Source organism: Ceratina calcarata, unplaced genomic scaffold, assembly GCF_001652005.2.
Source record: "Ceratina calcarata isolate Rehan_Ccalc_2016 unplaced genomic scaffold, ASM165200v1 scaffold351.2, whole genome shotgun sequence".
In the NCBI taxonomy this organism is placed as follows: domain Eukaryota; kingdom Metazoa; phylum Arthropoda; class Insecta; order Hymenoptera; family Apidae; genus Ceratina; species Ceratina calcarata.
The window spans coordinates 1,292,280-1,306,867 of NW_017158043.1; the positions used below are offsets into that span (position 1 = coordinate 1,292,280).

General features: G+C 36.2%; 3 protein-coding genes across 3 annotated transcripts; 1 reads left to right on the forward strand and 2 right to left on the reverse strand.

Annotated features, from left to right (window-relative positions):
* Positions 1 to 9: 9 nt before the first annotated feature.
* On the reverse strand, positions 10 to 3,718 carry LOC108625440 (disks large-associated protein 5). The gene is made up of 4 exons (XM_018025492.2): positions 3,446 to 3,718; positions 661 to 3,063; positions 450 to 578; positions 10 to 380 (listed from the first exon to the last, which is right to left on the reverse strand). Exons 1-4 carry the CDS (start codon positions 3,621 to 3,623, stop codon positions 316 to 318), a joined length of 2,775 nt encoding a protein of 924 aa, XP_017880981.1. The 5' UTR covers positions 3,624 to 3,718; the 3' UTR covers positions 10 to 315.
* Positions 3,663 to 12,484, forward strand: LOC108625417 (sodium/potassium-transporting ATPase subunit beta-2-like). Its single transcript, XM_018025447.2, has 7 exons — positions 3,663 to 5,531; positions 9,866 to 10,006; positions 10,500 to 10,616; positions 10,692 to 10,873; positions 10,959 to 11,060; positions 11,221 to 11,392; positions 11,918 to 12,484. The coding sequence occupies exons 1-7, from the start codon at positions 5,381 to 5,383 to the stop codon at positions 12,028 to 12,030; spliced, it is 978 nt and encodes a 325-aa protein (XP_017880936.1). The 5' UTR covers positions 3,663 to 5,380; the 3' UTR covers positions 12,031 to 12,484.
* A 418-nt stretch (positions 12,485 to 12,902) lies between these two features.
* On the reverse strand, positions 12,903 to 14,581 carry LOC108625419 (sodium/potassium-transporting ATPase subunit beta-2-like). The gene is made up of 2 exons (XM_018025450.2): positions 14,290 to 14,581; positions 12,903 to 14,217 (listed from the first exon to the last, which is right to left on the reverse strand). The coding sequence occupies exons 1-2, from the start codon at positions 14,507 to 14,509 to the stop codon at positions 14,114 to 14,116; spliced, it is 324 nt and encodes a 107-aa protein (XP_017880939.1). The 5' UTR covers positions 14,510 to 14,581; the 3' UTR covers positions 12,903 to 14,113.
* Positions 14,582 to 14,588: the final 7 nt, after the last annotated feature.

Below are 14,588 nucleotides of genomic sequence, written 5' to 3' on the forward strand. Positions count from 1 at the left end.
TATCTTCAGTCAGTCTTTATACATTGATCTTTATTATAAAATTCATTCTTATCAATTTTACAAAGATATATGCCCATAACGCACTGAAAAGTGTTATTAACATGTAACCTGTACAGCCTTGGAACCGCTTATACAGATTTCATTATTTCTCGTTTAACAAATCTATATTATAGCCTGAAACATTAAATGCTAACGCTTGAACATATATTCGGAATACAAATATTTTAAAGTTAAAGAATAAAAGAGCATAACAAGTCGTAATGGTAAAAACATTCAGACTTTAATCGTACGCATGCATGTTTATCGATAAACAGCTCAAGTGTCAATCTGCGGCTTGTTTGTTGATCTTCTCGTTTGAGACCTTCGAACTCGTTCTGGAGCTGAAATTAAACATATTAAATATAACTTTTATCTATGATTCAGTGTTCACGATAATTAAAACAACTTACGTCTCTCGGGTACTTCCAACGACAGAGAGCTATCTACGTTTAGAGACTTCCTGCTAGATTTCCTTCTACTTTTAACGTGGGGAGTCATCGGTAGTGCTGGTTTATTCACTCTATTATTGTCCTCTGACTCTGCAATTAAATGTATTTATTCAATTGAAATACATTTCAAGATCAAAATATTAATTATTTCCCTTATATAATGCTACATTACCTGAGAATTTCACGTTTCTCGTAGACCTCCTCTTGGTACCTTCTGATTCGTTATCAATCGGAGTAACTTTGTTAACTTCATTTTTGTTGCTGTTAATCGCAGCAGAACTTCTCCTCCTCCTTTGAGGTATTTCATTCTCTTTCGACTCTGGCTCCTGTATATTGGCTTTTTTCGATTTTCGAGCACTGGTCGTATCGGACGGCGCGATGGTTCTGTTTCTCAGGATCCGAATACTTCCATCGTTTTCATTCGTCTCGCCCTTTTCGCTAACAAGATCCTGTTCTTGTTCCAATGCATTTACATCGCCTTTAATTTCTTTAAACGGCGTCGAGGTACGAGCGTGCGATAAGGAAGTAGCGTCTTCTACATTCTCTGAGGAAATCCCAGTTCGATCTAATTTCTCGACGCCTGTATCGACGGCATTTTGCCTTCTGATGCCTCTCCTTCGTGTGTTCCGGTTTCTTTTCGATTCTTGCGACTGTTTTTCTGTTTCCTCTGGGTCAGAACTTGACTTACTTAAGGTGTTGTTCGGCGTAACGTCGTTATCTCTACGTTCGTCGAAGCTGTCATCGAAATTGAGTTTCCTTTCTGCTTTAACAACGAATTCATCCGGAGACTCGAGGTCCAAGCTGTCTATTCTGGTCAATGCCGCTGCCAAACTCAATTTTACCTGAGTCTCTTCATCAACCGGTATATCGTTCAATACCACTTGATCATCGAAATTGACTTTGTTTGGCAGCTTTCGAGACTCCGTCTCAGCGGAATTCTTCGATTGCTTCAATATACTCTTCGCAGGCGTTTGATCAGAATTAATATACGATATTGTGTCGTCCAGCATGACCACTGGCGTTTTACACATTTGACTGATCTTCATTAACATCAACGGACTCTTCATCTTCTTCGAATTCTCAGACAGCTGTACCTTTCGTAATAAACTTGATCGTTTGCTGATAGATTTCATCGGACTGGGATTCGTCGACAAAGATCTTCGCGTAAATTTGTCGTTAATGCTTTTGTTTGCGTTGTTTTCTGGTTTAGACTCAGCTTCCATTGACTCGACATTCTTTGTCTCAATTGCCATGTTTCTTTTCCGTGCCAAGAAACTCCTGAGGGAACTTGATCTCGTGGGTGCAACTTTCTTCTTTGCAATGTTCCTCTTTTTAACAACTGGTTTTCTGACAGGAGATTCGATCTGCTCCCATCCCAGCGCACGCAGTTTCTCTAATTTCTCGAACCTCTCGTCGCAATTTTCTATCTCCATGTACATCATGTCCCAAAATCCCTGCAAGTCTTTACACGTGACTAACATTTCCCCTTTGCCCGTTTCGCAATCCGCGACCAGCCTCCTAAATCTCTCGAATTTCTTATTCATCAACAAATTCGTTTGGCCAATAGCCTGATTTATCTCGTATCGGCCGTCTTCCGTGGTCTCCGGTTCATTTTGAATCTTCGCCCACTTGTCACATAAATCGTTCAATCTCTCTATTTCCCGGTTCAAAAGAAACTGGAAGTACTGTGCCGTACGTTCCTCATCTTCAATGGAAATATTCAAATTCTGCATGACGGTCTCTTTTGTAGGAATATCATCTTTCGGTGAGCGACCTAAACTGAAACCACGTTTCAGTTGCTGTTCCTTCCTCGCGTTGTCTTTTCCACGGCTGGAAACTATGTAAGGCGAATAAAAGACCGGCTCACGCAGAGAATCCGACAAGGACCTATTACTTGTAATACTGTTATTAGTCTTCTTTTCATTATCTTCACCGCTGTCGCGATTAGGTGTCTCCTTCTCATCAGACGACAAGTGCAGTGCAACAGCTTCTATAGAACTATCTCCAGTGCAGTTAAGATAATCCTTTGCACCTATCATTGATGCATCATCTGGCTGTATTACATTATTTGTAATACTGCTATTTAGTTTTGAAATTTCCACGGCCGGAGACTTAAATGATTTACTTGGAACAGGTGTCATGCTCTCCATGGTCACTCGACCGAATAAACGTACAGGCATTTCCTCAGTCTTTACTTTAACGCTGCTAACACTGAAGGACTGTTCCAATTTCTTATCCTTCTTATCTTTGTTCATAGCTGTTGGCTTTTTGAACGGAACTTTCGTATTTGTTTTGTTCTCTGCTGCTTTACTCTGCAACCTCTTTTCTGTCGCTTTAGTAATTCTCTTTGGGACAGGATCAGGTTTAGGTACATGAGTATGTCTCATTTGGTGTAAGCATGGTTTTGGTTTTGAATCGTTTGAATCTTTCACAACTGGGGAATATATTTTATGGTGTACTACACCGACCACGAATGGTTTCTTCTTAGTTTGCTCAAGTCTCTTCCGCTTTTCTTTTTCCTGCTTCCACTTCAAAAATTTAGTTGCACGATCGGGCTTCGTAGCTACTGGTATTTCTGTAATCAAATTACAGTGGCATTGATATAACAGTAAGGGAACTGGTATAGATATAATCAGTAAATTGCAAATTTGACGTATTGGATTTATGGAAAATTCAGAGAATATACTTCATTGAACGGTAGAATATCAGACATATGATAGACAATATTAGACAGTGGATTTTATGCATTTATAGTAAATATTACAATATTTAAGTGATAAAATGAATTCACTAACTTCACCTAAAATACATTTTTTACGATGATATCACAAACTTGTTTGTCTCGCATAAAAATCAGCATTCTATATATTATTATTCCCGAAAGAGTGCTTAGATTCGATACATTTAAATCGTTTCGTTTCGTATAAAAATGGAATAACATCGGCGTGTTTACGAACCCTCGTTCCTCGTCTGATTTGATCCGTCCGATGTCATCAGGTTACGATTACCATCGAACTTCGCAGCCCTTTGTTTCTTACGATCCTTCTCATGTTGTATCGCTCGAAAAACGCGTTGCTGACCCACGTTCGCAAAACCTAATGGTTTTTTTTTATATTCATTTTGGAAATTCGACATTTTTCACGAGAGTAACGCGGAGGTCCTCGTGACCGCACTTAACCGTTTCATTCAACTGACGATCCAAACAATTTTAAAACTGTTAGGCTATAGGGATACTCGAGCTGCCAACGGCAAGGAAGGAAATGGAACTATCTGCGTGAACGCGGTTGCTTTCGAATATCTTCTAAATACCGTAACATATGTCATAATACCGTAACACCAGGATTGTAGATTTCTGCGAAAATTTTTTAATTCTGAAATTCAATCGTTAATTCGACTTTGTTCCAGTTAAGCTAATTAAATCATTTTTATTCTTAACAAGTCCGAATTAATTTTAAGCCTTAATAAGTCCGAACTAAACGTTAATTGCCAATTGGTGTTCAGTCGAATTAAAGATTTAATTACTTATCTGCAATCCCGCACTGTCGGACAGTGGCATTAAGCGATTTACCTTTGACTATCTACATGAATTTTAAGAGTTTTACGAATGAATTTCATTCTCCTTATTTGATTTGCATTCTATTGAGTATAGTGTTAAAAAGAAAGAGGAGTTGATTTTACATTTGGCATTCGGTTTAATTTCCTTCCGCGAATTACCTGATAAGGTACGGACGAGTATTCAACAAACAATAAGCAAACATTCAACAAATTCAAAGAATAGCTAAAGCATAAAAATGTTAGGTGCATTGAGATATGTAAAAATAGTTCCGTTTAAAGAAATTAGTGTAATACGCAGAAATTGAATGTTCTTGAAACATTGAGCAGTGTTCAAGAATTTTTTCATATACAAAAACATGCATGAACTTAAACGAGTATTCGGACGATAAAGAATAAAAATGTTAAAAGCATCGAAACATGCGAAGACCCTTCATATTCAATAATTTATTAGAAAGAAACATGCATGAACTTAAGATTGCATGAGTTCTTAAATAAAAATAAAAAGCATTAACAGGACGAAGTTAAACGAGCTAGTATATGTCATAATGTTATTTAGTATTCAAGTTAGTGTAAGAAGAAAGAGAATTAAGACGAGTTCCCTTAAAACTAGAGTTACTATTTTTTATGCCAAAATTTTATCATCCTATGTAAGTCTTTACTCATACCTGTATATTTTCTCCTATCTTCGAACTCTGACTCTATTTGTCCAATTTTTAACTTTGCCCTCGCCACGTCATCTTCCCGTGATCCCGATGATCAGGCCTTTACAATTCAGCGCATTTTGTCCTCGAACTCTTTCAAAAGGACTCATCCGGAATAATATCTTCGTGTCACAAGTTGTACAATTCTTAATGAAGTCAACGAAACACGACATGTCCAATCGACGTTATAAATAAAATCGCAGACGAAGTTTCGAACGCGTCTCGCAGCAGCGATTTAGAACGATGGTGGTCCGTTTTCGAATACCGCCGCGCGAATTTATATTTTCTGAACGAATTGTTAAGTGTGAGTCAGCTATAAAGCGGGGAGCGTGGGCTCTCTCTCTGATATCTTCGCATTTCCCACTACGCGATCGGTAGAGCCGATCGCGCCACCGAGCTTGGTTGCACGCGGTATCACTCGGCTCTCTTCGAAACGGCGAGAGTAGTGAGCTGTTTCGGCTCAAGCGGAGTACAACTTCGCTGAACGTCATATCCTCTTCTTCTTCTTCTTCTTTTTTTTTCTTCTGTTCGTACTCGGACCCACGGAGCGAGCTCGAGTAGAATTCGCTCGGGAAACGATCGTCCCGGGTTCTAATAGAAATCGTGCGATCCCGCGAGTGATAACGTGTAGCCGAGATGAGCGTGTCGGGGAAACAATTGCAGAACGGTACATACGAGTTCGATTACAACCGAGTGCCGGAGCATAAGACGCGCTGGAAAGAGTTTCAAGATTTCATTCACGACCCGGTCGAGGGCACTTACTGCGGTCACACGGGAAAGAAGTGGGGTAATTACCTTTCTTTTAATTCGATAAGCAAGGAAGGATACCCGTACCGGGAGTAATGTACGCGTTTATTCGAGCGCATGGACAGCATGTGCGTTTAGCTCGTGTATGTATGTACATACGCTCCGACAGATCTCCGCTCGTGATCGGAAACTAGTCTTTCTGGTTTCAAGTATTTTCAAACGGCGAACGAGTTTCGAAATTATCGACTTATCAACATCTGCGCCATCCTCCTCGTTTCTCATTAAAACAGAGATTTCTGTTTCAAATGAATGGACTTTCACGCTTGTATATAAATTAATTGAGCTAATGACACGATACTTAAAATATGAGTGCGATCTCGGTTGGAGCAAGTCGTAAGAGGTTTGGCAACAATAAAGAGCGAAAGAACACCGGAAATCACGGACGTTGAAGGGCAATTGAAAGAAACGATAGAATTCACGATAGAAAATACTTGGAGGTAGCTAGAAGACGCGGTTCGAGTTTTGACGTCGTACAGCGTACAGTTTAATTGTTATCAATGGCATTGAAACTGCTTAATGCTGATCTCCCACTTACGATAAGAAACTAATCATTAAAATGATTCTCCAATATTCGTCAAGTTAGCGTATTTCTAATCACGTTGGAGAATGCGTTAGTAAATATTTAAGTAAAATCAGAACTTTATTAAATTCTACATACTTTTATGACATTAAACTGATTTCTGAAGATTCGTCAAGCTAGCGTATTTCTAATCACGTTGGAGAATGTGTAATTAAATATTTAAGTACAATCAGGATTTTATTAAATTTTATATACTTTTATGATATTAAACTGATTTCTCAAGATTCGTGAAATTAGCGTACTTCTAATCACGTTGGAGAATGTGTAATTAAATATTTAAGTACAATCAGGATTTTATTAAATTTTATATACTTTTATGATATTAAACTGATTTCTCAAGATTCGTGAAATTAGCGTACTTCTAATCACGTTGGAGAATGTGTAATTAAATATTTAAGTACAATCAGGATTTTATTAAATTTTATATACTTTTATGATATTAAACTGATTTCTCAAGATTCGTGAAATTAGCGTACTTCTAATCACGTTGGAGAATGTGTAATTAAATATTTAAGTACAATCAGGATTTTATTAAATTTTATATACTTTTATGATATTAAACTGATTTCTCAAGATTCGTGAAATTAGCGTACTTCTAATCACGTTGGAGGATGTAAATATTTAAGTAAATTCAGAACTTTATTAAATGTTATATAAAAATTTGTGTACCTTCGAATTTTTAATTGGCAACACCATGGATAGTAAGCATTAATTGTGATAGGGATTAGATCTAAATTACTTTAATGTGAAGAACCAAGGAAGATTGTTAAAACTATAATGAATAATATTAGAATTGTATATAAGTAAATTGTTAGAAATAGTTATTACGTTCAGACTGTCAATCATCGTAATCATATTTATGGTCTTAATAAACCAGAATTACTTAGATAACGATTGAGCTTCTGATAACTATCATGATTCTGAGATAAGCTGATATTTTATGTTGTCTTACCGTATACAACTCTTACGAATTCGTTTATTAAATGTGTACAGTTTTAGTAAGTTTCAATTCGTGTCTCTATAAATATGAATAATAAATTCTGTTCCGATAGAACAATTAACGATGACTCATGTGGTTGAGAACACTTAATAGTGCATCAAGAAATATTTGAAGATATACAAGTGGAAAGTGGAAAGTTTCCACGGCGAAATTACGCAAGATCTCCAGAAATCTTCAAATACATTAGAATAATAAAAACAGCTGGCGAGACCCAAAGGCGTTTCTGTAACTTTTCCATTTTTACGGAGGTATCTTTGTATACTTATCAAACAGCCATCGTATATTCGTGTATATAAATTATGTTGCACGAACCTTGTCGAAGGAGGCAGTGCCACTTTACAAGTTCACTGTTCTACTTTAGAAGCCTTTCACTTATTCGATGTAATTCATATTTATGAGGAAGCGAGTCTTCGAGAGTCTTCATACGAAAATAACATCAAAATTAATTACCATTTAACTCTTTTTTAATTTTATTTTTGTGATGTCTTCATTAGAATAGATTTTATTAATTATTTATAACTTCTCGATCTTCCATTGAATTTCCTAATTGTACGAGCACTCTATTTATGGCCGAGACAAACCTGTTCCGTATTCTTAAGCATAAATTAACCATTCACATAATCGAATACGTAAGCAAACCACGACTAGATTACGGATAATTGCTACATTTCAATTTACTTTAAAAACTACTGTTCTCTTCCTCAAGTTACGAAGAGGCGAGTAAATTCATATAAATGTATCGGAAATTTTTAATGCAATTCGCGGTGCAAGTAAATTTGCAAGACGTATGAATAATCATAAGATGCTAATTTTAGACGAAGACAATGAATTTCAGTTTGTAGTGCCAGAAGCCGGTTTACCATTTACGTAAAATAGTTTCACTCTAAAATACAATGCTCCGTAGTGTGACAATTCTTAATGCTCAGTGACGAGGTGTTAGGATAATAATTATAATTATGCAATCAACGTTATAATCGTTCGATTCATAAATGAAATTAGCATCGTAATAAATGAAAGAAACTGCAGAATCTACGATAGTAGTCAGTGTTAATTGACTCGTGTTTCGTACAATTTATGAGATGCGTTATTATCATTTTAACATTTGCAAATAAAAGAATTAGCTTGTTGAAAAATAGTTTTTGCCACATTTTCGTCGAGCAGAAAGGGAAGACGATGAAGGCGAAGGACAAGAAGAAAGAATGAGATTTATTAGAGCGGAAGTAACTTCTGACACGATTTATTGATATTAATGCTTCTAATGTCTTCTAATGCGATCAGAGTGCAACTGTGACACGGGCGTAAAATTTGTAACAAAGTACCATCTGTGTTTCCAATTAACGAACTATTGCACAGGTAGATAAATACGATAATTACATTGTTCAAAGATAAAGCCACGTGCGAGTATTATGCATTAAAAATCTAATATGCAATTGTAATTGAACTGCGGTATATTTTAAGACAGGTATTCGCTAATTGGCTTTTTACTCGTGTTTCAAACGCAGGACTAACAATGATAACAAATACATGCATACTTATCCAACGAGCTAAACAGATAATAACACAAGAAACAACAAATGCGTTTTGCGTACACAATTTAAAAACGTACATAGTCACACGAGTTTTCAGTGTCGCTAAATTCTCCTATTCACTTGGCGAATAATAAATTGCGTTACGGACAGAGGAAAAAAGATGAGGAGGAAACTGGCTAAAATTACTGGGAATCCACTCGTTAGTTGAATTTGCATTTTAACAGACAACTGTAAAAACTCTCGTTGCTATCTGCTCTATAAGTAATTCCAGAATTAAAAATTTGACTTTATTAAAGAATGGAGAACGTTAATATAGAACTGATCGCTTTTTACGTTTTACGAATCGAACACATACTCATTAAGTAATTTTAATATCCTGTAGAACAGGTCGAGCCGCTATAATGAACATAGGTTTCTGATTGTCAGTTATGTTTTGTATGCACTTCGCGTACTATCGCTAAACGCTATCTCAACCTGAAATGATATTACACCCGGACTTCATTGTCGAGTTCTCTGAAGAACCTGATATTACATAAAAAAAAAAGATAAAATGCAACGTATACGAAGAATTATGTATACTGAAATTAATCTGTCTCTTATCAAGAAATTTTATTACACTACTTATTAAGCTAATCATTCATGAAGTGCATGTAAATATTCCGTCGAATGTCAAGAACTATTTTCAAACATAGAATAAACAAACTACAAATCTTTGATTTTATCACAGAAAAATCGTATCAGTGGAATTAGAATTTAGATTGAAATTCCTGTGACTTTTAAAATACTTTGCCAATCGGATGTTGTATTGGAAACTGAATATTCGGTCGCAACGAGAAACGAGCAACTATCAGGGTACACGTTACTCTTGAAACAGAAACTATATTTAGATCGGACTTTGGCATGTTGCCCAGTCTTTAAATATTATCCTTCCAATCGTTGAAATGAAAATTTTCGATGCCACGTGGTTCCATTGAGACTCCTACATGTAACTTAAATGCTGAAATTATTTTAAGCTAGCGATTATGCTGCTCCGTATTATACCGCGTCGATAGATAAGTACGAAGCATCACAACAAATTGTTACTTAAGAGAAAACGACATAAGAGTAATTGTATTAACAATTGATAATATTGAATTTTCGACATAATAAAAACTTAATTGAAATCGTTTAATGATGAACGAATTCTTGTTTTTGCATTATTTCAGCTATTACCGGCGCATTCTACACTGTTTTCTTCAGCGTGTTAGCCTTGCTCTTCGCTATTTGCATGAAGGGATTATTAGCTACCCTGAGTGATCAGAGACCGAGGTGGATTCTAGAAGAGAGTCTAATAGGAACAAATCCAGGTAAATCTAATGTACTTCTTCAGCTTTAAATGATACAGTAAACATTTTTATAACATTATAATAATGCTAGACTGGAAAAGACTTTATACGTCATTAAATGAAACATGTTAGGTAATATAGCAAACAATTTTTGTAACGTTATAATAATACTGACTGTGCAAAAGAATTCATATATCATTTACCATGCTCGAAATACGTAAATGTGACACGGTAACGTTAATATAAGCGAATCGATCTGCTAAACATCAAAGAGTACCTTACAAGGTTCTTTTTAAAAATCAGAAATTCATCAAATTATCTTCCATACATGACTTTGGTTTATCATTCCTTGCCTCATGTTGAATAGAAGTCGTTCATTAATCCGAGACAACGAAAAATAATTTTAATAACGTAAATAAATAACTTATGAGTTAGGAGGCGTATTTGAAGATTATAAAAATTGACCAATAATCAGGCTGCCGGTTTTTANCTATTAAAAAGATAATTTTAATAGGTTTGGGGTTCCGACCGCTCTCCGATAACACTGAGGAAAGGTCGTTGATTTGGTATAGCTCTTCGGACCCGAGCTCAGTGCAAAAGTGGACAAGCTTGTTGGATAAATTTCTACTCGGTGAATGATTACACAACACATGAATTGCACCTCAAATTTGATTCTTGCTGACAATAACGAGTTTCCTATTTATAGAATACACCAATTCATCATTGCTACCACAGGGGGGTAGGAATCAGCAGATCTGTAATTACGATACTCCACCTAAGCCTGGACACGTTTGCGCAGTCGAGGTGAACAATTGGGGTCCCTGCTCGCCCGATCAACAATACGGTTTCAATAACTCAGCTCCTTGCATTTTTATCAAATTAAACAGGGTACGTACTCTTAGTCATCAATTAATTCACGATTCCGTTCCAGTGAATCTTGAATCATTCTCATTTATAAATATCATGGTTACAGATATACGGCTGGGTACCAGAGTATTACAATGACACCAATAATTTATCGAGTCAGATGCCGCAGAGCCTCGTTGATTACATTAAAACCGTCAACAGTTCATGGGTTAGTTAGTCGGTCAGTTAATTGTACATACGAAGAAAGATTTTCAATCAGGCGTTATCATTTAGTGTACAAAGTCAGGATTAATAAATTTTGGGTATTCTTACAGAGTTATTTATATTTCTTTTCCCTTTCGATTTATCGCGTTTCGTTTCTTTTGCAGTTGAATACCGTTTGGGTGTCTTGCGAAGGTGCGAATCCTCACGACAAGGAGAGCATCGGCGAGCTGAACTATTACCCTGAGAGCCACGGGTTCCCTGGATTTTATTATCCGTATCAAAATGTACCCGGATATTTGAGCCCCATTGTAGCTGTGCATTTTCTGCGACCAGCAAGTAAGTATATTTATTACAAGTGGATTTTAGAATCACTAGTAGATACGAAATTGAACATTTTTGATGATCTCAATCGCGGAAACAGGCACCGATCTTTCTGCTACCGCGAGGGGAAAATGATAGAGGATTATTCTCATATTTCTTAAACTACTTATACATATACTTAATGTTGACTAATCTGTATGGTAAGCAAATGGTACACTCCAGTTGAAACCAGTAAAATCCAGTGCACCGCGACACGATATCCGACGCTGGAAGGTGTCAACGGCCCAAACACTTTTAAAATTACATCTCATCCGGCTTCATTAGTCGATACGCTCTTTGTACACGACAACACGTAGGAATCAGATTTACAAACAGCTCACAGTAGTTCTGGAAGCCGCGAAGCGAAATTTATGCTTCCAGCACTCTCAGCAATTTGTGACCCTACTTATAATTTTGAGCTAGTAGCAATTTGTTTTAAAAGAGAACGTAAGGATGTTTGAGACACTTTTGTTATTTAAAAAAAAATCGATTGTTTTCTAGGGAACAGGATAATCAACGTCGAATGCCGGGCTTGGGCTAAGAATATAAATCACGCCACGACGCTATTCGACAGCAAGAACTTGGTACATTTTGAACTCATGATCGACGAATGATCGTTGATTGATTTGTAAGAAAACGAAATAAAACTTGTGTCTTCGAATGCACGATTGCGCGGACATCTGCAACCATAACTGCATTACGTGTATTCAACCGTGTATCAATCTCACTTCCTAAATTCTTATTTTCTCATTCAAGAAAAGAATACAAGTAGATTAACATAGAAGATTTACAATATTTAGTCTTCTCGGAAATTTTCCTATTACGAATAGAAGCAGCATTGCTTTCAAGATACACAATTTAAATATCATAAGATATAAGAATCTCGGAGTTGCAACATTATTATTGTCAATTAATCAAGGAATTATACTTGTGGGTAGATATAGGTACTTATTAAACGTATATGTACTTATCTAATTTATTTCGTCATCCGTACAAGATTATCTAAGGTGACGATATTAATAATGTATCTTGTTGTGTGAATAAAAATGTTAAGATCAATTATTTTCATTACGAGAATCAAATGAATTCAGTCGATTTTTACTTAATAAATGAAAACGCGTACACTTCGTTCCATGAGAGGAAGGACTCGCCTCGAGGGAGTCGACGTTTTAAGTCTGTCCGATTGCAAGCAATCCTACCTAATTTTGTCATGATCCAAGGCGATCCTTCCTTGACATTGTTTACATCCATTCACCAATTCGCTAGTAGAGGCAAGGAAGAGATTCTCTCGTGGAACGGAATTTACTCGATTTCATTCTGATGCTACGATTGTGATATGAATTATACAGTCTATATTTTTTGAAGGTTTATCAGATATAAGGAAATCAGTATTCTATCTTCTATAAAACGATAGTTTATTATTTTCACCATAGAGCATACAAAACTACTTATATAAGTGTGTCCGTCACGTGAAGAAAATGGTTCATTTGCAAAATTAATATTTTTATTATTATAATATTGACAGTTGGAACGTGTACAGCAATTAATAATTGATTGTCTCGTGTTAAAGGGTAAATGTAGCAAATTAAAGAACGGATGCAACTGAAACTCGATTATTCAGTTATGCCCTCGTATACATCGATACTATAAAAATAAAATGTTTTGTTCTTCGGACAATGTCGTAGAATAATATGAATTTATAGATTAATTAAAGAGAGAATCTTATCTATAAAAATATATGTATACACATACGATACGTTTTACATACATGTACTTTTAGAAGCGAAATATATATGTACACACATAAGGCATGTATGATACTACATACGTCTTATCTTCGTCGCTTTATTTAAGAGATCTATTCCCAATAAATATTAAAATGCAGGCTAAACAGATCGACCGATCAAGGCCCATTTAAAAATACAAAAGAAACGAGGTTCAGAAACTGTCAAATATGAACAAGGTGGAAACGCTGTCTCGTGAAAGAATATTAAAGATAGGATATGGTTCGAAGAAATGATAGAAGATAAAAGGGCGGTCTAAAAAATAATTTTCGTGACAGAAGAGACCTCGAATGGTAACTGGAAATCTGAACAATTAACAGATATCAATTTCGCAAGGTATATTTAATTGAAACACTGACTAATCGGTAATCGTTTCTTAAACATTAGACTTAATAGATCGTTTCGCGAGATTCGATTAAAAATTCCTGTATTTAGAAAGTATCAATTTGGAATTGACAATTTTAAAAATATAATATCACGGTTATTCATCAAATCCGTGGCCAATTATTAGTCGTAAAAGAACGTAACGCGAGAATTGTGTATTACATTCTGTACGGTGGCATCGAGGAAAGACTGCAATACGTTTATTCAATTTTTCCACGCAACAGAGAATTATGATTTTTTCGTAACTATAATACGCGTTCGATCTAATATAAAAAAAAATGGGATTACTAAATGTATTACAGCTTCCTTCGGTGCACATAAAAGTGTGTCGGGTTTTCGATGATATGAACATGGAAAACCTTTAGTTTGTACGTGAAAAAGTTTCATGCACACTTTGGCAGCGGTCGTCGGTTTCTGACGGCTATTTTAAAAGCAGCTTCGTCAGAAAACGTGAGATTCGCATGGCGTTCACGTAAGCTAATAAGGGAGAGACCCTCCCCGCCTCCTAAGCAAAGTATACAAAACGACGTTAATCTATCATCAGCTCGAAATGGACGACACCCAGTTTATCGTTGCGATTGTGTTTTATGTTCCTCGCCCACGCCTTACACTCCACGTTTATTAAAATTCCAGCTGTAACGAACGATCATTCATTTAATAGAAAAGAATTCTCTGTATAACTCATTCGATTCCCGTGTAACTTACTTCGTGGTCGGACGAAGTGAATGGCCACTAGCGGGCTGAGGTAACCCTCGGAATTTTCATAGGGATAAAAATATCCGGGGAAACCTCTCCGCGGGATGTACTTGATGGGTCCTATATTTTCTTGGTCCGCGGGATTCTCGCCCTCGCAGGACACCCAAATCGTTTCCAACTCGCGAGGATCCTTCACTTCGTTAATATATTCCTTCAGCTGGGCCGGCATATTGCTTGGCAATGATTTCGTATCGTTAAAGAACTCCGGTTTCCATCCGTATATCTACAACATTATATAACATTTATTT

Excerpts from the sequence above, each read along its gene's own strand:
- LOC108625440 (XM_018025492.2), bottom strand. The coding sequence starts at position 3,623 with ATGTCGAATTTCCAAAATGAATATAAAAAAAAACCATTAGGTTTTGCG. Across the intron at positions 3,064-3,445 it reads AAATCAGACGAGGAACGAGG|AAATACCAGTAGCTACGAAG; the intron begins GTTCGTAAACAC and ends ATTTGATTACAG. Across the intron at positions 579-660 it reads GAGAAACGTGAAATTCTCAG|AGTCAGAGGACAATAATAGA; the intron begins GTAATGTAGCAT and ends ATTTAATTGCAG.
- LOC108625417 (XM_018025447.2), top strand. The coding sequence starts at position 5,381 with ATGAGCGTGTCGGGGAAACAATTGCAGAACGGTACATACGAGTTCGAT. Across the intron at positions 5,532-9,865 it reads TCACACGGGAAAGAAGTGGG|CTATTACCGGCGCATTCTAC; the intron begins GTAATTACCTTT and ends GCATTATTTCAG. Across the intron at positions 10,617-10,691 it reads GTTGGATAAATTTCTACTCG|AATACACCAATTCATCATTG; the intron begins GTGAATGATTAC and ends TCCTATTTATAG.
- LOC108625419 (XM_018025450.2), bottom strand. The coding sequence starts at position 14,509 with ATGCCGGCCCAGCTGAAGGAATATATTAACGAAGTGAAGGATCCTCGC. Across the intron at positions 14,218-14,289 it reads TCACTTCGTCCGACCACGAA|CTGGAATTTTAATAAACGTG; the intron begins GTAAGTTACACG and ends CGTTCGTTACAG.